At 42.3% G+C, this 22802-nt stretch overlaps 1 protein-coding gene across 1 annotated transcript in view; it reads left to right on the top strand.

Annotated features, from left to right (window-relative positions):
• Positions 1-2683: 2683 nt before the first annotated feature.
• The window catches only part of LOC146776075 (ninjurin-1-like), a 213287-nt gene continuing 193168 nt past the window's right edge, over positions 2684-22802 (top strand). Inside the window, exon 1 of the mRNA XM_085637892.1 lies at positions 2684-3026. Within this exon, the coding sequence (XP_085494018.1) occupies positions 2910-3026 (117 nt within the window). The 5' untranslated portion in view covers positions 2684-2909. The remainder of the gene's footprint in view (positions 3027-22802) is intronic.

The following is a 22802-nucleotide window of genomic DNA, read 5'->3' as shown; positions in this document are numbered from 1 at the left end:
GTAGTAGACACTTACCCTCCATTCAGGTGAATGGGATCCCTACCACTGGTCTAAGAGGTACGGTGCCAGTCACACCATAGTGGTTGACAGGTTGGTGTCCCCAGATCAGTATGTGCCAGGAGGGACAAGAAGAGGAAGGGTTGTCTCTGGGGAGGTCACTGTTAAATCTGTAGCAATGGTGCCCCTAGAAAGGGAGGGTATCCTTAGCTGGCATAGGGTGGTAGTCAGTCCTGACCTCCCGCTACACTGTATGCTAGGTAATAACCTACCAGAGGTTAGGCTGCTGCATCTAAGCAAGGTAGGAAATTAGGTATGCAGGATGTGTACACCTCCAAGAAGGCTTGCTACACCTCCGCGGTGAGCAGCCTGATCTGTGCACCTGAAATAGAATCAAGCCACTTTCAGGAGGGCAGAAATCGTAAGTTCTGCTTAGAAAGGTGACCTACATTCCCGGATGTGGCCACCTCAGGGGCAGACTAGCTGCAGGGACTAGCTGCCTTTTGGCTCCTAGCTCCAACACCCCTAACTCTCCTACAAGGATTTAAGGGACCCCCCTGACACCAGATCCTCAGATCTGAACAACTTACTTCAAAGAAGGACCAAGAGGATACCCATGTTGCAGACAACAGGACTTTGCCCACAGCACAAAACAAAGGAGGGATACTTTGTTCCTGAGGCAACAGGCTTGGAACTGAGTGAACGACCCTCATCCCTGGCTAAAACTCAACACTCCCGAAGATAGGAACCTTTGTGGGAGCCAGAAGCACGCTCAGTCTCCCCTGGACTAATGCCAAACTGCAAGAAAAAAACACTTGCCAGATCCAAAGAGTCCAGATCCAAAGGTTTGCCGGCCAGCAGGCTGATCCATGGGATCACACAGATCCAGGAGGTCCAGGTGATGCAGTGCATTGTGGGAGTTGCAGTCTTACCTGCCACAAAGTTTCGGCAGCTGCGTTACTCCCCTGGACCCAGTGATGTTCCAGAAGCTTTCCTTTGTGTTTACCGCTGCCAAGGCTTGTTGGTCATCAATGCAGTAACGGACCCCCACACTCGACTCTACATCTACAGACAACGCTGTGCAACATCATCCACTGTCAACTGTGTATCTGTTGTGTTTTTGCATTTTGTTTCTTTCAGCACCATCTAAGCGGTAAAAACAGCACCACCCGCAGCTCCCGTTAAGCACCAAGGACAGCCAGAACAATTCTGCAGCTAGACTCCATGGGCTAGGTAAAATTGAGCTGACTGTTGTGGCCTGGTCCTGGGACCCGCATGACCTTAACCCTTTAAGGTTTCCATGTAACTCGACCTGCAACTGACCAATTGCCACTAGTGGTTTTTGCCTTTGACCGCAATGTTATTTTGCTTCAAAAATATATAACTCCGTTTACATGTATGCTATTCCGTTTGTTTTGGGGTCTAAATTAAGATAAAAATGCACTCTATTTTTATAAATTGGTGGCAGACTTCTCGATCGTGTCAATTACTCATCATCCATGTTAGTACTATGTAATGCTTAATACATGTTCATCTAGTAAAGCCTGACTGCTCTTTGCCACTCTACCAGGACTAAGCTAAGAATTTATTAGCGTGAACCCAAGGACCATCTTTGGGGTATTGTGATAATATTACATGGTAGCCCGTTGCTTAAGCTGGCAACAGTGGTTTAGTTAGTTACTACCATTTGTGAACGTGTGAGAAAAAGAGACTGAGGGCCTCATTTACTATATTTTGATGCATAGCAGCGCAGCAAGCCTTTCTGCTGCGCTGCCGTGCATCAACATAAAAGGGCAGGAATGCGCTGTATCTACAAGATACGGAGCATTGCTGTCCTTCTCCCCTCTGCCGGCGCACAAACACCACCTATAGTGCAAGAGTGCCTGCATTGCAGGGATGATTGTTATTTTAAAACAATCATTAATGGTGTTTTGCTCCCTCTATGTGTGCTGCATTCTGTGTCACATAGAAAGAGCAAAAAACGAGGAGAAATAAAATTATTTCTCCTTGTTGCCCCACTCCCACACCTTCCATTGGAGGCGTAGCATTCTGACGCAAGCCCCTTTCACGCAGAATAATGCTTGAAAAGGTCCCATATTTGTAAGGCCATGTAGAGTCAGCAGGGTGACTTTGTGTGTCCTGGTAAAAATGGGCATGCACACTGCGCCGCCGGTGCCTCAAAAAAGTTGACGCACCGGCCTCACAATGGGCTTATAAATAAGCCCGTGTGTGGATGTGAGTCTCACGCAAGCTTTGTGTACCCCTCTGTTTACAGTGTGAACTGCATGTGATGTTAAGGTCCTGCGTTCTTTCAATAAATGAATAGAGCTGGGGGCTTTTTACAGTGAGCAAGGCAGTCAGTTCATAAAGTATTCATTCTCATAAAGTAACGTTTTCAGCCGCTGGAAGAGTCCAAACTGATCCAGGCAGTAAAACGTGTATTTATTTAAAAGTAAGTGGATGCCGAAGAAAAAAGCGACAAAAGCATACATTGAAGGTGAACGGGTTCCCGTGTTTCCACGGCTTTCTGCTCAGAGAAGATTCACGGCCGAGCTGTTCAAAGAGAAGCGTGACGCAGCTGAATTCATTGAACCGGCTTTTGTGCTTCAGCAATGGGGACTAAAAGCCACCTCAGATGAGGGGTCACAAAACTGTACGTGAACACTCGCAGATAGTACGGGAGCCTAGACATTAGCAGCTGCGTTTGTCTCTGTTGCCTTCCTGCAAAGTTTATTCCAGGCAGCAACGTGGAGAACAGCTTCACAGACCTGTCGACGTTTTCTACCACCAGAAAAGCTAACCTGAGGAATTACCTGTTTCTACTTTCGTTTTATCGGACAGGCCATGGCGAATTTCACCTAGATGCTGAGTTCTCTCGGTTCACAGGTCCATTTAGTGTCTGCTGAACAGATATGACATCCATCTTTCGACGAGCGATGAACAGGAACACGCATCAGGAAAACAGCGATCAGTCATCCGACGAGGACCCGCTGCTCCTACAGGGAGCCAGCCAGGAACTCAGATTCAACGTAAGTTGCCCCGCGAACCCTCTGACAATTCTGAAAGCTAGCACTCACTGCACAATCGAGGTATACTTTCAAGTTCAAACAAACTATTTGTTTCAGAAATCCTACCATAAAATCGATAAAATATGCACAAAAATTAAATACATGTCAAATTTTTGAATGGGAAATTGACTATCGGTTACAGTATTTGGCACACTCTATTTGAAATTTAAAAAAAAAGGAATTGAACCCTTAGTAGCCCACATCTAGGAACTATTACATCCTAAAAATACAAAAAATTGTTAATTCTAAATTACTGAGGCTTTACTCCTGATATTTCTAGGATTCTGAAAGTTTTCAGCCAAAAAGAAGCAATGTTGTTTTTCTTGATTTTCTATTTTTATGCATAATCCTGCTTTTTTTCATTATACCCTTTCTCTTTGTGTGCACCATGCACATTGATGTATGGCGAAGAGTGTTGTGCCATAAAAACAGTAAACTGTGAGGAAGCCGCTCAATAACTGCCTGAATCAAGAGCTCAGCAAAGTGAATCCGCTGAGCTTGCAGGTTAATTTGAATTGATGGAAGAGGTCTAGCAACTATTTGACCCTCTCCTTCCCTTTTTAGACTTCAATTTCAACATTGTAATTGGTGTTCAATGCTGTTTAGCATCCATGCCCTTCCATCCCCTTAGAGACAGCCTGATGCAACTGACGCAATGGGTGTCGGGCGTCGCGTGCAACAGCCCACCAGTCCCCATGCGTGTGGCCACTGCTGTGTCCAATATCAGTCTCTGAGTTTTGTTTATGTTTTAGTCTAATGCAAAACTCACGTGCAACCTGTTAAGCCAGTATATATGTGATGTTAGAGCATGGTCCATGGTTTTTCATTTAGTACACATGCTGCTAAATATGCAAACATGTTGGATCTTAGCTCTAGTTTAGATGTAAACATTCTGTGTAAGCAAATACAATAAAATAATCTGACGCTAGAACAAATAAAACACCATTAGAGCATGGCAGGGCTCAGATTCTAGGAACTGATCACACAATATAGAAGCAGCAACTACAGGATAGCCAGGGGCGTAGCATCGGGGGGTGTTTGGTATGTTACAACCCCCGCCCCAATAAATTGTATTGTATTGTAATTGCATTTATATAGCGCTTAATACCCCTGACGAGGTGCCAAAGCGCTTTACGCCGGGCAGAACGCTACTAAGGAACCCAAGGGTAATAGTTAGTTACGTGTTATTGGTTACTGTTAGTTATTGGGATTAGTCTTGTGCACTCAGAGCAAACCATTCCATGCAGTCATTTCAGTTTTTAAATTAATAGTGGTTGGTTGTGTACAGGACTTAGAAGAGATTAGGTATTGTTCGGTTGCATAGGTATGGCTTTCAGCAGAAGGAGGAGAGATTGTGATCTTGTAAATGAGTTGTGGGAAGCAGAGAATAGCCAAACGTGCATGTGTCAGAGTAGGTTGTGCTCAGGGAGAGGAGGCATTCAGAGGATGGAAGGAGACATTGGAAGAGAAGAAAAAGGAAAGGCGACAGAAGTTTTAATTAAAGGACTGGTTTACAATATTTTTGAAACAGCAAGCAGTTTGAGGATGCAAGAATGTAGAAGTACCAACATTATTTACTTGTGAAGATTTTGCTATATTCGGATTTTTTAATAGGCACTAGAATCAGGTAAACCATCTCTCCGCTTCTAGGCTCCTGCTGGACCACCGATCTAGCCAGCTCAGTTGATCAGTTCAAGGGTTGAAATTGAAAAATAATTGGCTGAACGCATATGTTGAGAAAATACATGGGAAATAATGTACAAAACGAAAAAGATTCTGCTGTTCATCCTCAGAGTGGAATGCATTTAAATGCCTCAGGTTTGCATTGGCACCAGATAAAAGGTGAGGACAGTTTCCCAGACAGTGGAAGTGTATTACCTGCATTCCAGTGGATGGAAGGTAAGGGGTGCAAGCACTGGTGTGAGTGTGGGGTTGGGGAAAGGACTCCCTTTACAAATTCAATGAACACTTTTGTTAGAAAATTGCTGATAATTAGACTGCCTGAAGGTCTGCCATTTTTTCAGATGTTGTGGGTGTTTCGGGGTGGAGCTGCAGGTTGAAGGGGACCCTTTAGGTGAGGCCAAGCATTTGTCTACCTTGATCACACTTTCAGTAGAGAGCCCTCACACCGCTTTAATCTGATGATCTGATTCCAACAAGATTGGTATTCCAAATACCTGTGAGCGTGAACGGACAAGGCTTGCCTTCGGGTTTTTCCTTCTTGCAATGTGTGTCTCCAGTCTGGAAATATCCAGGCTCTTGGTATAGCATTGTGCCCATGGAGTGGCTAGTGTATTTGCCATGTAGGCTTGGGTCTTGGTTTTGAGAAGTTTACAAGTTATAAAGTTGGTCTTGAAGATGATCCAAGCTCTGAAGGGTAGCCAGTGTGGGTCTTTTAACCAAGAGGGAAATGTGGTCACATTTCTTTGAGCTCTTGATGAGCTGTGCCACTGAATGAAGAATACATTTCAGCTGATCTGCAATCGAATCAAGGAGACTGCTGTGAAGCGTGTTGCCTCCATTCCGATGGGAGCGGACTAAGGTTTGCACAGTTGTTCTGACATTGTTTTCTGGGTGATACTGCCTCCCTTTCCACAAGAGGGACAGTTGGCAGCAAGCTCTTTTGGTCTACTTGGTTGCTTGAACGAGAGATGAGTTGAGGATGAATCCCAAATATTTTGCATGGTCTGTCACCTCAGGGGTAAAGCCTGGCAAATGTAAATTGGAAAACAGGCTTGACTCTGGAGTTGTTTGGTGCTGTCGGCGAACAGAAGGAATTCACCGGAAACCCCTGGTTTACACAGTTGTAAATGGTGGGCGCCTACGGGAGAAAGAACTATACGGGCATGGCTCAAGATATAGAGAGGAGAAATTAATAAAACAGTAACGGACTGTAATAAACATGCGCTACCTCATTATGAAGAAGGTTTCCAGGACTGATTTGGGGCAGGGTGAATTGGTCCTACATGGAAGCAGTGCTATCTCACTAGCTTCAGCTCGCTTACTCCAATAGAAGTCAACAAAATCTTATTATCTACTAAATCTGGGTTCCCTAACGATCCATGTCCACCGACCATTATGCACCTGGTTTCCGGGACGATTAGTCTACATCTAACCCACCTCTTAAATCAAGTAGTTGAGTCGGGGATCTACCCGTTGGTCTGGAAAAAAGCTTGTATTAGACCAAATTTGAAAACGCTGCCACTAGAACTATCGACTTATTTCGTGTCTGCCAATTGCAGCTAAAATCCTCAAAAGGTAAATAAACCAGGAACTAACGCAATATTTAAACGTCAACAATCTGCTTGACTCAAGTCAGCATGGCTTCCAGTTGTGTCATTCGACAGAAACTGCGCTGGTCATGGCAACTGAAGAGATTCGTAGACAGATGGATAGGGTGGGGGAGCCATCCTCATCCTCCTAGACCTATCAGCAGCATTTGACACCGTGAATCACACGGTGTTAGTGTGGCGGCTGGAGGCAGTGGGGATTGGGGTTCTGGCTCTGTCCCATCTCTCCTCGTTTCTGGCCTCTAGGGAACAGACCATACATTGGGAAAATCTGCAATCTAAGTAATTCCTCCTCCCGTGTGGAGTGCCGCAGGGATCTGCACTGTCGCCTACTCTGTTTAATATATATGTCACCCCACTCGCCAGACTCATCAGAGAGCATGGTTTCTCTCTGGTTTCGTATGTGGACGACTCACAGATTGTCATCTCTGTATCTAAACAATCTGAGTCCACTGTCGCTAGTTTCCATGCTTGTCTGACTCACATCATGAGCTGGATAAGTCTCAACTACCTTAAGATTAATACGGATAAAAGGGAGGTGATGGAGTTTGGCAGTGGCCTATCCCTGTGGAACCAAACTTGGTGGCCGATAGAGGCCGGCGAATGTCCCGTTCCCTCAGTCAAAGTCAAGAATCTGGGGGTCATCTTAGATGACCAACTTAATTTTGCGGCCCAGATCAACCGTGTAACCTCCTCCTGCTTCTTTTTGCTGAAGCGTCTTCGGAAGGTTTTCTCCTTCATTCCACAGGAGCTAAGAAAAGCAGTGGTAGTGGCCCTTATTCTTTCAAGGTTAGACTATTGCAATGCACTTTTTATAGGCATTGATAAGGCGCAGAGGGTTAAATTACAATCAATACAGAATTCTGCTGCTCATTTACTATTAAACATTCCGAAAGGCCATTTTACCTCTGCTGCCATCAGGTCAATGCATTGGCTCCCGATAAAGCAACAGATGGAATTTAAAGCCCTATGCGTGGTCCACAAGACATTATGTGGCGGAGGGCAGCTGACTTTCGTAAATTTGTCTCCTGGTATACTCCCAGGAGAAACCTTAGATCAACAAACACTGGTATCATCTGTATCTCTAAAACTCGTAGAGTCAGATGGGGAGGCAGGAGTCTATCACACTGTGCAGCCAAGCTATGGAACCAACTGCCTATCACCATGAGACTTCTACCGAACAGGCAACTGTTTAGGAAACTGCTAAAAACCTGGCTGTTCCCCGCGATCTAAAAGGTCTGGTACAACTGTATGCAGTCCCTCTATTCTCACCTCCCATCACCAAGACGCCTCGGCATTCGAGCGCTTTATAAACTCTATCCTATCCTATCCTATCAAGGCATGTCGCTTTGGCCACCTTTCCTGAGGAGCGCTCCAGCAAGCCATCATAGCAACAGAGCACAAATCAGTGTTAATGGAATACTTTCCAAACCCTTCGAAGTTTCCAATAGATAGTGGCAATGGGTGCCCAATGTTGACCCTCCAGTTTGCCCCGGGTGTAGAAGCCTTCGCAGAACACATGCACGATAATAAAAATGCATTAAAATAGGGGAGGAAAGTTTAAATTGATGGTTTGTGGATAACATTATAGACTCTAACGGAAACCTGACATAGTCCTTGCAAGCTCTGTGGACAGTGGCGGCTCGCCGAAGGAGGGCTGCGGGGTGGTGGGGTAGGGCGGGGGAGTGGCAGGGTGGGGGGTAGAAAACTCCGGCATATGGAGGTACAGAGTTAAGTACATAAATAAATAAATAAAACAATTTACATTGCGCGCGCTGCATCCCCAAGTTGGAGATGCAGCACACGCAATGTAAATTGATTGATTGGTTTATTTATTTACTTAACTCTGTACCTCCGTATGCCAGAGTTCACTACCTCCACCCTGCCCCTCCCCAGCCCAGCCCACCCCACCCCACTGCCCCACTGCACTCCATCGGCGAGCCGCCACTGTCTGTGGAGGGATCTAAGTAAGTATCAGGAGGTGTTGGAGTGAAGAATGAACTACTTTAAATTAAAATCTTTAGCTCTACATGTCTCTAAAAAAAAATAAACATCCTGCGGCTAGACTTTCCCTTTAGATTGACATCCAAAGACGTAAACTTCTTGGATTTTTCAATAGTGCAAATCACCTTACAGATTATTGCATTTAACTAATTTCCCATTTCAGCAGATATACACACAGACCGCAGTCTTGCAACAGTGGGGCATTATGCAAGGCAGGGAAGACTGCCAATGTAAAAGCGTCAATCTTACCAAATTCACTTCCGCATCACAGCGCTCACAATCCCACCTATACGTCTTGTACAAGTACAAAATCTTATAAATACCTGTCTCAGGGCAAACCCCAAGGTTGGTGAGCAAACATTTTTACCGCCCAAGGAAAGACGGCAGACTTCCACTACCCATTTTAATGCATTACCATCCAGCAAGTCAAATGCAGAAATGCAGAGACAGGAATATATTGGTCTCATTGGTCATTAATGGACCACTTCATAGACAAAAAGCACAAAAGCCTGGGTCTATATTCGTACTCATTGCCTGCTACAAGAACAACACTGGCGGTGTGCGATAAGGTGGTTTTGAACAGAGGTTTCACCACTTACCTGTCCTCTTTTACACAATCTGTGCCAGCCCATATTTCCCTTTGGAGTAAAAGGGGGAAAGATGCCATGGTATGGCATAATAGGAAATGCCAGTTGGTGGGGTCTTATGCTAACAAGGGGAGATCAAAGCCTTTCATAGACTGAAGGAGGAATATGGGCTGACCGAGTGGAAGTACTTTAATGCTTGCAAGTAAGGCACTGATCACTACACAAATCCATGTGATATGAGGTCTCATGAGAACTGCCAGGTTTCAAAATGTTGAAGCTGAAATGAGGCCACAGCAAATACTCGATCACCAACATCTGTATATTAATTCACATGAGTGGACCCATTTGTGAAACACCTAGCCAGAAGAGATAGAAGAAAGATGTGGGTATATAGGTAATTAACTACTCACTAACACCAGGGGATGGGGACGCTTTCAAAAACAACAATCTGCAAGTACTAAACCTCTGCAACGATTCACTATTGGGATGAATGCAGAAAACAGAACTGTTACATAAAGTATATCAGAAGGCACTGTTTTCTACATAATATGGCCATGTAGTAGACTCTCTGGATTCTGGAATGCAACGCTAAGGTCACAAAAGAGCTGCTAACAGTCACTAACCTTAAGAGATCACATGGTGATATGTTTGGGGCCTCATTATGCTAGGGAGGGATCCTTGAAATTTCTTGGAAGGAAACAAGTGACAATAGCATTGAGATTGGCAGGCACTCCAGGCAATACTAGCCTTATGGAGACAGGAAGGGTGCCTGGATGTCAAATTGGCTGGTTTGTGCTTATAAATCATAAACCTGATAATTTTATACTAGGGATTGCTGGGGCTGGATCATGAGGGAAAAGATTAGGGGTAGGCGGAATTTGCGAAATCCACTTTCACAAATTATCGCATAAATGTTAAAAATTATCGCAAACACGCGGAAATATCGCGAAAATGCGGAAGTTCTTTTCCCGCATGTTCGCGAGATTTTCTGCATGGTTGCGGCTCGCCAACTTACCCATGCGGTTCCTCGCGGGCACGGCCATCTTGTTTTCAGTTGTCTCGCGGTGCATGATCGCGAGAAGAAAGACATGATCGCGCGACGCATGACGTCACTGCGGGAGCGAACTGTCGCGAGACAGCGCAAATGGCTAAAAACAATACAACATCTCATGGAGAACGCGACCGGATCAAGAAAACTTGTCGGCGAATGCAGGGATTCAGGTAAGGCGATCGCGCGCGAGAATGTATTATTTTACAGCGCGAGCAAGAACCAAATTATCGCAAAGCTGCGGAATGCGGAAATTTTGACATTTTCGCGCTTTCCGCGGAACGCGAAAATGTCAAATTATTGCAATTTCCGCGAACGGAACGAAATTTTAGCCCAGGCCTAGAAAAGATAAGACAGAGAGGAGAGGGAATTGGAGCATATTGTTGATTTATATTTGTCTTTGACTAATCGCCACAAAAACAGCAAAAATAAAGTGGTCGCTATAAAAAATAAATATTTAACCATAGCCAAGATGCAAGGGAAGATATTTGTGCAATGAAGTAGAATCATAACAAATAGGCTTGATGACTATTAGAGTTTTTTCTGGAACAATCAGTAGGGCATTGACCTTCACTCATACCAACCTACTGTCTTCCCCCTTCTATACTTTCCTCACTCCCACCCTCTTTCACAATGGCTTAGCTCGAATTTCTCCCCTGTAACACAACACACATTCTGCCTCGAAAATATATTCTTCCATCTGATAGTGACGTCTAGCCACAGATACCTCTTCAGGTAAACTATTGCGTACAGAGGCTTTCAGTCAGGTATTGTGAGATGTCTGTCGAGTTTCACCAGGAATTTTTCTATTTACCAAGACACAATCCGCACACACCCCTACTCTCTCTATTTCTATCTTCAAAAATGTTGGTTGTTTTACAAAATTTTGTGTTTCTTTCACTTAGTCCCCCTACCAATCCGCATTCCTTTCCCTTTCCAGTGCCTCTTAAGCCCATCTTGGGCGTCCTGCTTGTCGTATAATGTATTTTACCATTATATGCCAGCTTGATTGTTGGAAATTCTGAAGCTCACCCTGCCCCAATCTTACAGGCCTTGCTATGCCCCTGAGGATAGCAGTGGTTGAACCAATAGGGAGCTAGAAATGAGAGGACAGTGCATCCTTACAATACCCATCTATCTTATGCTATGTTATATTTATTTTAAAAAGCGATGTTCTGCTGAGCTTCTTGGAACAGAGATTAAATATACCAATAGACAGTAGCATGTAAAAATAATGAATGTATGATGTTACAACACATACATTTACAACACATGCCTTTACAACGCAGTTTTTACATCGCAACATCCTTTACAACGCATTCTTTACATCGTATGCCATTACATCGCATTTTCAGATACTACTTTTACAACACATTCCATTACATCGCCTTATACCTTTACAATGCATACCATTACATCACATTTAAGGCACGTTTTGGATAGTATAGGGGTAATAATTACTATTCTAACTCCAGTGAGTGCAACAGTAGGTTAAGTATTGGATATTGTAGGGGTAGAAATTACTATTCTAACTCCAGTGAGTGCAACAGTAGGGTAAGTGTTGGATAGTGTAGGGGTAAAAATTACTATTCTAACTCCAGTGAGTGCAACATTAAGGTAAGTGTTGGATAGTGTAAGGGTACTATGCATTGTAATGTTATGCATTATAATAACTTGCAATGTAATGCCTGTATTGTAGGGACATGCGTTGTAATGACATGCGTTGTAGTGACATGCAATGTAATGGCTGCGTTGTAATGACATACAATGTAAAGGATGTTGTGATGTAATGACTGCTATGTAAAGGTAGTGCGATGTAATGACTGCGTTGTAAATGTTGTTTCCCAAAAATAATATATCAGACATGGGAGAGAAAATGCTTATCAATGGAATTTCCTGGTTAAAATCCCGGTTTTTAATAACTTTCTAAAATTTATCAGGTATACTGGATGAGTAAGGGGCATGGTGTTCCACTTTTTTGCCACTGCTATAGAAAAGGAGCTATCACCACGTGTTTCTGATTTGGTTTTAGGATTCACATGAATATGATGATTGAAGGAGCACAATGACCAATCTGGGTGTATTGCATGTCGAAATATCGACAGCAGAAATATTATGCTATGAGAATATTGTGGCCTAAAAAAATATATGTCTTCAAGTTACGTGGATGCAGTGTTAAGAACAGTACATGTATACTTACCTATATTCATTCACATTCTGCAAATTTGGTCCTTGATGTATTTGCCATAATCAGTGTTTAATTTGTGCCGGTGGTTTCTGGTGCTAAGCACTTGCAATTAAGTGTCAACACTGGTACTTACGGTCCTCTGCCACATGGCAGTGCTGTTTGTCTGACCTAGAGATGAGCACAAAACAGTTGTTTAATAATTCAAAATGCATGATTAATACCTTGCGCCCAAGCTATTCTTATAGCTTTGGGGTCTTGAATAGTCTGAATTGTCACACTTGTAGGAGTGTGATGGTTAGTAGTTGTGTTGGTACTGTTGTTAGCAGCTCTGGGAGAGGCAATAGATAGTGCGAGCTGCGCTAGCCTCCGGACGAGGGCCCTGGCACTTACTGTTTTACAATTTAAGAACTGGCCATGATATTTTGGAAGCAAGATATCGTCAGTCGATATTATGGTAGATTAGCTTAGGGTGCAATGCTAAGAAGATCATTTACTTCCAATTATTCCAGGATCATTTTGAAGCTGGGTTTAGTGCTAAATGCTGTATGCTGGTTCTGGGAGTATTTTATTTAAACAGCAGAATTCCCCTCTCTTTCTGCTCGGCATAAGTAGGTCGGTGACCAAAATGAGGCCTGTGGAAACAAGCACTTGGTTGGAGTTTAGTGGGTAAAGAGACATCAGATCATCAAGCCACTTGTCCACAGCAAGATGGCAGATGCAGCATTAGCACGCTGATCTAGCGTCAGCGAGCTGACATCACAGATATCACTGGTTTAGCGTAAGATTGGGTCATTGCAAGCTCGGCACTGCTTTTACAAAGCTATAACCGCTAAAGTAGAAGAAGACAAGATAAAAGCAGACAGGGGAAGAAACATAACATAGGGCAGCACTTAGCTAAGATGCAAGCCTACCTACTTAAAGTAATTGTTGCCTTAGCAGAAGACAAAGTTTGTATGACTGGCCGTAGCGGGCACCGGGCAATCCCCCCGGTGTGCCGCACGGGTGGGGGCCGGTTTTGGGCCCCTGGGGGCTGTTTTTATTACAGGGCCGTTTTTGCAGCATAGCTGCAAAATCGGCCCTGTAACAAAATCGACCGAAAACCGGCCCTGGCAAAGAGCTCGGCGGTACCCCACACCGCCCCTCCACCCACCCCCCCCTCCCCCCTTGGGAGGGTGGGGGAGGCGGCTGAGCACTTTGCCAGGGCTGGTTTTGGTTCCCAGTCCGGCCCTGCTGTTGATCCCTTTTAGCGTGAAATGGTAGAGGGAAAACACAGTTGTTCGAGTAATGGAGCTACAATGCGAAGAAAGATGAGAGTTTGTAATTATTTCACTTCGATTGGAAAAAAGTAAAATGTTCTCACAAGAACATGCTTTAAATGGGACAGTAAAAGCTCTGTAGAGGAGGAAGCACAGATTTAACAAACACATTTATACCACCAATCAAATTTTAAACGTAATAGCATCAAACCTGCAGAAAAATTACAAACCTTTACATATTGCATACTTATAATTGAAATCACTGGAAGAGGCTTGCACTGCAGGCAGGCCCTTTAAAAACCACAATCCATGTACTCACATTTGAAATTGATTCCATAAAACATCAGAACTCGGAAACTCTTCTTTAATCTCTCACTCCTAGTGAAAATGTTATTGACAAGTTACTTAAAAGCCTTGCAATATAAAACATAAAGCCTTGAAATATAAAAAACACAGAATTCAAACATTTTACGTGTTCAAACAAACGCCTACATTTGTACACACTGGCCCTTCAGTTCTTAATCTGCATACACTACAAGCCATGCTCCCAATTAACGCTTGTCTACTATACCTTGTAGATTCTGCAAGGTGAGATTGAAACCTCATGAGCGAAAGCTTTCCTCTGATCAGAAGTGATAGAGTTTGTCAAATCAAGTCGATTATATTGGGATGGATCACATCCAAAATCAGCAATGCACAAAAAAGACATAGCATAATATGCATTATCATAATTTAAATACACTTTTCAATCAATGTAAAAATGGAATAACATGCTTCATTCTTAATGTTATGCTTCATAAATCGTAAATTTGAAAACCTCTGTCACAGTACTTCTAAATCAAAGCAGTTAAACAACACATGCAGAGACGTTTTAAGGTATGGGCAATTAATTGCCCAGGACCCCCACTTTCCAAGGGGCCCCTGGGAGAGTGAACGTTCTCTTCACATCACTTTTTTTAATTTCTTAATCTCAACCTTTACCATTAAATGTAATATTTTTTGCATCACAGCACTTGAAGCAGCGATAAAATGGTTAACACAATTCAAAGATGATCAAAACAGGGGCCCGAAAAATATTTCTTGCCCGGGGCCCCCAAAATCCTTAAGATGACACTGAACACATGGTTAAGATCTTGCACTCCATCTTTGCAGACAGGACATAACCACTACGAATGTCTTGACCTTCTCAGGCTACAGTCATAGCTAGTAATGGCAAACTTCCTGTTGTAAAAAAATATATAGTTCTTTTTTCTTTGTGTTCTACATACATTCCAGATGGGGTGAATCTTGATCACCAAAGCTGATTCTGAAGTGATCTTGTAGTGCTTTGTTAATTATTTTTTTTTTTACAATGGTAAGTGTCCATTTTGCAGCTAAAATGTGGGATGGCCCTTTTCGCGGTTGGTTTTGATTGGCAGAGTGACCCATTTTGTGGATATTTCACAAGGCTTGATTAAATGTCGGCAATGTCTTTCTCAAGTGCACCATTAACTGCACCCCCTACTTTGCACCGCTCCCCCCTCCATTGGGCGTGACCTTATCACTCTCCTGGTTTATGTAATAATAAGATAATAACCACGTGAAAAATATCCTCCAATATATGGGAAGGTTTTCACGCAATCCATTTTTTCCACACCTAAGATCCAGTAATATGGTTAGTTTTTCATTCTATCGTTGAGAATTCTAGCCTTTCTCTTTTGCACATTGATGTTAAGGAAGTGATTGTTTTCATACTGATACATATTATCCAATTTGTGTTGCAGACCAATTGGAGTAAGAGCAAATAGAATTTGATTGTCTGTGTTCATTAGAATAAAATTTGATCTGACCAGGCGGGGGTGGAGGAGGGACGTAGTTAAAGTGCATGAAAGCTCTTTGTAAATCATGATGGAATAAAGAAAACATCAGGGGTCTGGGGAGCTAACAAAAAGCTTTATTTTAGGATATCCCACGGTTCTATTCCTGCAGGAAGTCCCTTATCTGCTCCCACTTTGCACCACATAGAGGATTGAAGAGTAATTATTAATTTCTGGATGATCATCAATATCTCACGAACAGATAATTTGTTGCCAGATAGTTTGTGTCAATTCGGTTGAAGACTGTAAAAAAATGAACAAAGGCTATATAGACTAGTTGGCCCTTGGCTCTAACATACCGCTCTAGTATAGTTTATACTATGGCGAAGTTATTTATTGTTGAGCAGTTCGGCTTAAATCCTGGTGGTTCACAGGAAGTGGTACTTTTCTCTTTGACCCACGTCTTAAGACACTACAGGAGAGTCTTAGCAAAAATATTACCCACTGAATCCAAGAGTGCTATCGGTCTATAATTGTACTTCTACCCCGGGCTTTTGACGCAACTCTAGTTTTGAAATAGTCATGCCTACCTCTGTTCTCTAATTCTCCCGGATATGCAGGCACAAGGTACCACAACTCTCCCAAGACAGTCTAAGTGCTACTTCATGCCAGTCAAAACTCTTGCTTGGCAAAGGAGTACTGACAAAATGGCATTTAATGTCAGTGGCTGTGCAGGATTGACAAAATGGTATTGGATGTTAATGCTGTGATGCTGGTTACTCTGAACATGGCTTGAATCATTATATGTGAACAAAGATAAAACCAATGAAAACCACTTGGGTGCAAGTCCATCTTTATGCTTCTAAATCTGTGGTGATGGTGTCACATTTGTGGTGAATTGCACAGATACTAAAACTGATACTCGCCATGATGGCTGTACTTTCTTGATCAGTGAAGAATTTGTGGGATCAAAATAGTTAACCTGGCCCCTTCCATAAATACTAAATTAAAATTTAAAGAGGGACAACCACCCTGGCCTTATTTTTATAATGATGCATTAACCAACAGTTTTATACCCATATATACTCGGAGAACTAAATTGTTAGAGCTTCAAAATTCTATTTTTTGTATGGTAAATTAACTGCTATTGTAGAAATATGTCCTTTTTTATGCTGTCACCCCCACTTTTTCTGGATTTTGTTACAGACTTTTTACTTTGTGCAGTGGGACTCTGCTAGCCTGAGCCTAGTGCATGTGCACTGACCCTTAAAACATGTACAAATTGGCTATAATCCTAACTGGCATATTTAACTTGCCTATATGCCCTACTATATGGTACCATTTGCACCCTTGGGCTGTAAATCAAATGTCACTAGTGAACTGCAGAGCCCATTGTGCCATCCCCTACAGTTACAGTGCAAACATAACTGCAGGCATATCCCTGCAGCCTCACTGTAAGGTTTTTAAACTGCAAATTTGACCTGTCAAAATATCCCTTTTTGAAAGGGCTAAAGCTCGAAATTCCATTCTTGGACTTTGTAAAGTCTTTATTAGAAGTCCAATTCAATAGTTAAGTCAGATTTATATTAAATATGTTAGAAAAGGTACTTGTAGAAAGTTGCTGTTTCCCTGCATAAAGACTGTGGAGGCTTATTTGCATAAGCTCACACTGTCATCTGAGTAGCCCCCTTGGAGAGGTGTGAAAACTGCTCCCAGAGCAGGGCAAAGGCCTTGGGTGAAGTGAGATGCTCTGTTTTTCTAGGAGTATGACCATCTGGTCTCTGCCCAGGAACTTGATTAACTTCACAAAGAGGTGCCCTGTCACAGGCAAATGTTAGCTGACACCTGGACAGGGCCCTTCTTTGTTGCCTCATTCAAGCAGGTACCAATCCCAATGGCAGAGGATCTGACCCCAGAACTGACATAGAGTGACCACAGAGGAAGGGTTGCTCATTTCCCTGATCACACCTCAGGGATGGGTACATATGCTCTACAAAAGGGGAAAAGGGTTTCACCATTTTGGATTTAGGCCTAGAATGCACTGTGGGATTGTTTGCAGTAGGGCACACAGGAACCTTTGCAAAAGTGGGTAGAGTTATCACTGGGAAAATATTCCCTAATGGTTAGAGAGGGGTCACAAGTCACTCCCACCCACAGGCTAGTGTCAGGCATAAAGGATTCCCCCTCCTCAGAACACTACTGGACCTGCGGGAGTAGAATAAGCACTGCACCTGCAATTGAGACCTGTGAGGAGACCTGAAAGTCTTGACCTGTTCCCATTTGTACACAGGACAAAAACGTAAACTCCAAGGGTCAGGCGGCTGACCTCTGTTAAGCTACAGGGACACAACAAGTTGCTAGAATCCCTTTCCCTGTAGAGCCCAGCTGACCACCTCCAACTGGATCTGTGCTGGACCTAGATGGTTTATTATGCAGTATTGAGTTTTGATCCCCCAAGTGCTGTTTCTGAGGTCTTAACCCAGGACCTTTGTGGGAACGTGATCTTAATATCACACTTACTCCTTATATCAGCATTCATCCTTCCCCCATTCGGGTCGTCTGTCTTTTCTTGCTCCCTAGCGCACTAATTAGAGATATTGTGTGGTTAGAACAGGGAATAGGTACCTGAGCATTCTATATTAAGTCCGCTCTTTTCTGACCCATTTTTCAATATCTCCCTTAGTTTTAATATGCTTTTTAGTCCTTCTCTCTTTAGTGAGTTAAAAATCTTGGAAGGGGAGTCAGAGAAGGCTCATTCCTTTGTCTCTTTTTGTGTTTTTGTTGTGGGCTAAACATATCTCAGACACTTAGTAACATTGTTGCTCCAACTGACTCTTCATACAGCAATGAAGACCGAATCTTTTGAAACAACAAGAGTGGGAAATGGCACTTTCTATATTATGGCTCTGGCATTGTTTATTTCATAACCTCATGCCACTTGCAATGATGTGTTGATGTTAATAAAATACAGTCTCTTTATGCCTTAGTGAATGGAATTCTTATTATTTCATTATATTTGTAGTTTACATATTTGTTTTTTAGCACATTAACTATACTGATACCTACATGAGTAGGAGGGAATTTTATTTGATGGTCTTATTTGTACATATAGCTTACAGATGTGCATTCATTCATTAGATGTTGACATTTTAACTTTGTCAGGGACACCAGTGGAGTCAAATAACTGAATGAACTGGTAGAGAAATAATTCTTAATAAAATTTAAAATTGATAACATTTACAAATATATAACATCCTTTTTAGCAAGTGGTACAATTCAGTTGACAAACTTCATATACCTCATTCAGTGATACCAGAATTCTACTGGAGGACTTAATTCTGCTTAACTTCTAACCCACTGGTAGAAATTGACTTATTCTATGTCCGTTTTCATATAAATTCAATTATTCATGATGCTCAAGTTAACATGCAAACATTGCTGCTCTCATACATTAGAAAGTTGTTTTGAAAGGATCATTAAAATGTAGAACTCACAAAACACAAAAATATTAAGCCATCAATAGCACACATACTGTATATAAGCAATATTCTAAAATATAATTAATAAGAAACACCTATAATAGTGTGGTTTCACTTTAAAACAAATGAAAACCAAGAGCACGATTCCCTAATTACTAGGAACAGAAAAGCTCTGCACATTTTACACAGCAGAGATGTGAACATAAGGCATACAGTTTGCCACATATCCTTTGGATGAACAAGACCTCCACATTGACAAGAGCCTGGTGAACGGTGCAATAAGGCACAATCCAGCACCCCATGTATGTTGTGCCTAATTTTAGTTCTAAAAAAAAATCTATTGTTACATCCTTTTTTTAACCCCTTCCATGCTCATGACGGAACGGTTCCGTCATGAGCATCGGTTGAGCTGTGCTCATGACGGAACCGTTCCGTCATGGCCCCGCCCGCGCTCGAACCCTTCAGCACCGCGGAGGAATCCGCGCAGCGCTGAAGGGGTTAAATGCTTAAAACATGTTGTTGCATCCATACACGTATCTACAATCATTTCATAATTACATTCTAAGACAGGTATTGTCATAGAGAGTAGCACACTTTGATATATATACACTCATTAACACATATGGTCATAATATAAAAGTACATAGTTATATATTTGATGCAACTCATATTGATAGACAAATGGATCTGCATACAACAACATTTGGATATATAGAATATGGGCCAAAGATGTTGTTTTGTTCCCATTAAATATGGAGTTGTATGTATTTTTTGGTGGCTTGTGCATGTTATTGCTGTACATCTGTGTGTTTTGAGCATGGCATTCATGTAGGGAAGAGCCATCTCTTGAGTAATTTTCTTAAGGTGAAATGGCTGTCCATAAACCTCATGTTTAGGGGTGATGAATTCCATAGATTGGCTACTTGTACAGATAAAGATGTTAGACCCATGTTTTTCCTTACATGCTGGGATTTTGAGGCGAAGCACCAGTCTGGAGAGGAGGTTCCATTGTTGTATGTACTTGGTGATTTTCTTCCTGATGAAAAGTGGTCCTTTGCCATGTATTGTTTTGTGAGTGATACAAAGCAACTTGAAAGTGGATCTTCTGGCAACCGGTAACCAATCTAGGGGCCTCAAGGCAGGGAATATCTGTGATTGTGGCTTTACATGTAGGAGTAGTCTGACAGCAGAGTTCTGAATTTTTGTCGTCTTTTCTTAGTTGATAGAGTTGATCTATGGTATAGGTCATTAATGTAATCAAGTTTAGATAGTGCAAGAGATATATTGACTTGAACCATGTGTGGAAATCCTAGGTGGGGGAAGATGCATCATAAAGATTTCATAGAAATAACGGCTGATCTTGCTACCTTATCCACTCGAGCATCGATTGATATCTTGAAGAGCATATTAGTTCAGAGGTTTCTTAGCCCTGTGGATACTTTAGGTGAGGGTCCAAGATCACCAGCTCCAGGTGCAGTGTGGGCCATATATTTTCCAATCGCCACACATGAGTGTTTCAGTTTTGGATGCATTCAAATCGAGGTGGCTCCATGTCATCCATTGATCAATGGCTCAAAGGCAACTGAAGATTTTGGAGTTTTCAATGTCTTTCGGGCTTTCCAGATTAAGGAGTATTCATGTGTCCTCTGCGTAGTTCTATCAGGTGAACTGAAAAACATTGATCATTGCTGATAATGACTTCATGGAGATGTTGAAAAGCATGGGTGAGGTGATAGAGTGTTTAGGGACTCCTGCTTTTATGATGTAGGGTTTTGATGAAATGGAGGAGTTTGGATGGCATTTATTCTATTTTTGTAAGTAGGATGTGATCCAATTGAGAGCAGTACCCTCTATGCCAGCTTCATTGAGTCTTTGGACTAGAGTGTCATGATCAATTGAGTCAAAGGTAGCTGAAAGATCCAAGAGAAATAGTGCAGCGAGCCAATTGTGGTCTACTGTGTTCTTAAGCTCGTCCCAGGTGGTGATTAGGGCAGACTTGGTGTCTCTTGCTGGATGGAATCCTGTTTGGAAGTCGAAAGTATGAAGTTCTCCTTAATGAATTGTGGCATCAGGGCAAAGGCTGCTCTTTCTGTCAAGTTGCCAGGAATATTCCATTTGCAATAAGTCTGTAGTTGTTGAGTCTTGAGGGCTGAGGTTTGTTTTCTTTAATAATGGGCGTATATAATCCTTTTTTCAAGTCTTCTGGAAAACTGTTGCTAAAGAGGTGTTGATGACTGAAGAGTGTTCGGGTTGGAGTAATGGCAGAGGCTGTTACAAAGATTTCTTTGAGGATTTGTGGTGGACAGGGTTCAGACAGAGGGGCCGCCAGCTGTCTTACTTGCTTTTACAAGGTAAAAAGTTAAGTTTTTGATAGTGGTTTGACGGAATGCAGGGCTGTGTTAACCTGCCCATGGAATCAATTGTCAACTGAGTTTACCACAAGTGCTTGGTCTCTTGGTGCTATATCTGGTTTTATCTAAAGGTTTTATTTGGATGTTGTTGTTTCATTCTTTGAAATGGGCCTGTTAGGCAGTCTTTCATGTAGCTCATAGTGGTGGGCTCAGATAAATTGTATATTCTCTGTAGCCTCAGTAGAGCGTGAGAAAAAGGGTAGATGCTTTCAACCTTTCACCGAAAGTGCCTGTTTGTGTTTTGAAAGTTTGCTGGTGGTGGTTTGTGGATGTCCTATTGTGAAACAAATGTGTGTATATGGTCCAACAAACAAAAGAAGGGAGTCCGTTTCACCCATTAAAAAGGTGACAATTTGGGGGTTTTACTATTAATTTGGTATGTGTCTCTCCCAGATATGCATAACGCTATTTGTGTAGAGATCTGATAAATTAGAGTTTGAAACCTTTATTTCCTGAGGGAGAGGTATTTGTATAGCACAGTTATCACTCCAAAGGAGTCTCTTGGTGCTTTATAACAAACGTACTTATGTTACTGTGAGAAAAAGCCAGTTTTTTAATATAACAGATTCTATTGTAGTTTTCAGAAGTATACAGTAGCGTGTTACCGTACAGGATGTTTCAACCTTTTAGGCCATATGAGGCTGAACTTCAGATTACCCTCATACTGCTCTCCTTTTGAATAAGCAAGAAACATAACAAACATAGAAACATCACTTTTCCTCCATCCCTCCCCTCTCTCACAACACTCAATAATTTTGTGCATATTCATTGTAATGTTCAAGGAGTACTTTTCCAAGTCCTATTTTTTGGGTGTTCGGTGGAATAGATTACCTCATAAGATAGGGAGGAAATAGTTCACTACGGGAGACAAAATGTTATCAAATTTCTTACCAGCATTTAGCAGGTTATAAGTTGGTTTCTCCAGGGCCAGTGTTTGCCACAGGTTGCGCATCCATAGCTATATTGGCGGGGCCACTTGTTTGGGGGGGTTTGCATTCTTCACTGGGGTTTTCTAGTTTCCGGTTACAACTTCATATGCTCCCCTTCTGGTGGATGTGACAATCCCTGTCGCTGTAAAAGAGTTTAAAAAGCCCATTAGAGGTTACAGTAACAGTTCTGAGAATTCCTTATAAAAAAGCACCAGTAGGACCAGCTGGGCCTGGTTCTTTATTTGGTTTAATGGAATTAATTGCATAAACCTCATGTACAGCTAGGCGTTCATCTAGGTGTTTTCTCCATTCCAGGGATACAGCAGTCAAAAGGAGCCTGTCCCGATATGATGGTATACCTTTGGGGACCTCCAGCCTAAGGAAGTAATGCCCCCTACAGACCCTGAGCAAAATATTGCATTTCCCTGGTTTGTCTGAGACCTCTGTACCGTCCGATATGCATAGTGTAGGAATATGCACCCTAGTTCTCTGCATTCTCAATTTATTAGCCAACATCATTTTGGTTTTGTTTCCCTTTTCATAAAATTTCAGTTTCGGTCTAAGTAATGTTGTGTCGGCTTTTCGGGTTCTAAAACTTCTTAACTGACCCTGTATGTGTTTTTTTTTTCCTTTTCTGTTCATGATTTACATTTTGGTTCGATTTACACCTGTTCTAGCTCCTATAGGTGTTCCTCTTCCTTAAGCCTTATGTCATGTTGCAAGGGTGCCTGTATTGTAGGCAGGATTGT

Source organism: Triturus cristatus, chromosome 12 (genome assembly GCF_964204655.1).
Source record: "Triturus cristatus chromosome 12, aTriCri1.1, whole genome shotgun sequence".
Classification (NCBI taxonomy): Eukaryota; Metazoa; Chordata; class Amphibia; order Caudata; family Salamandridae; genus Triturus; species Triturus cristatus.
The sequence above is the reverse complement of the archived record's forward strand: the minus strand, read 5'-3'. Positions and strand labels throughout refer to the sequence as shown.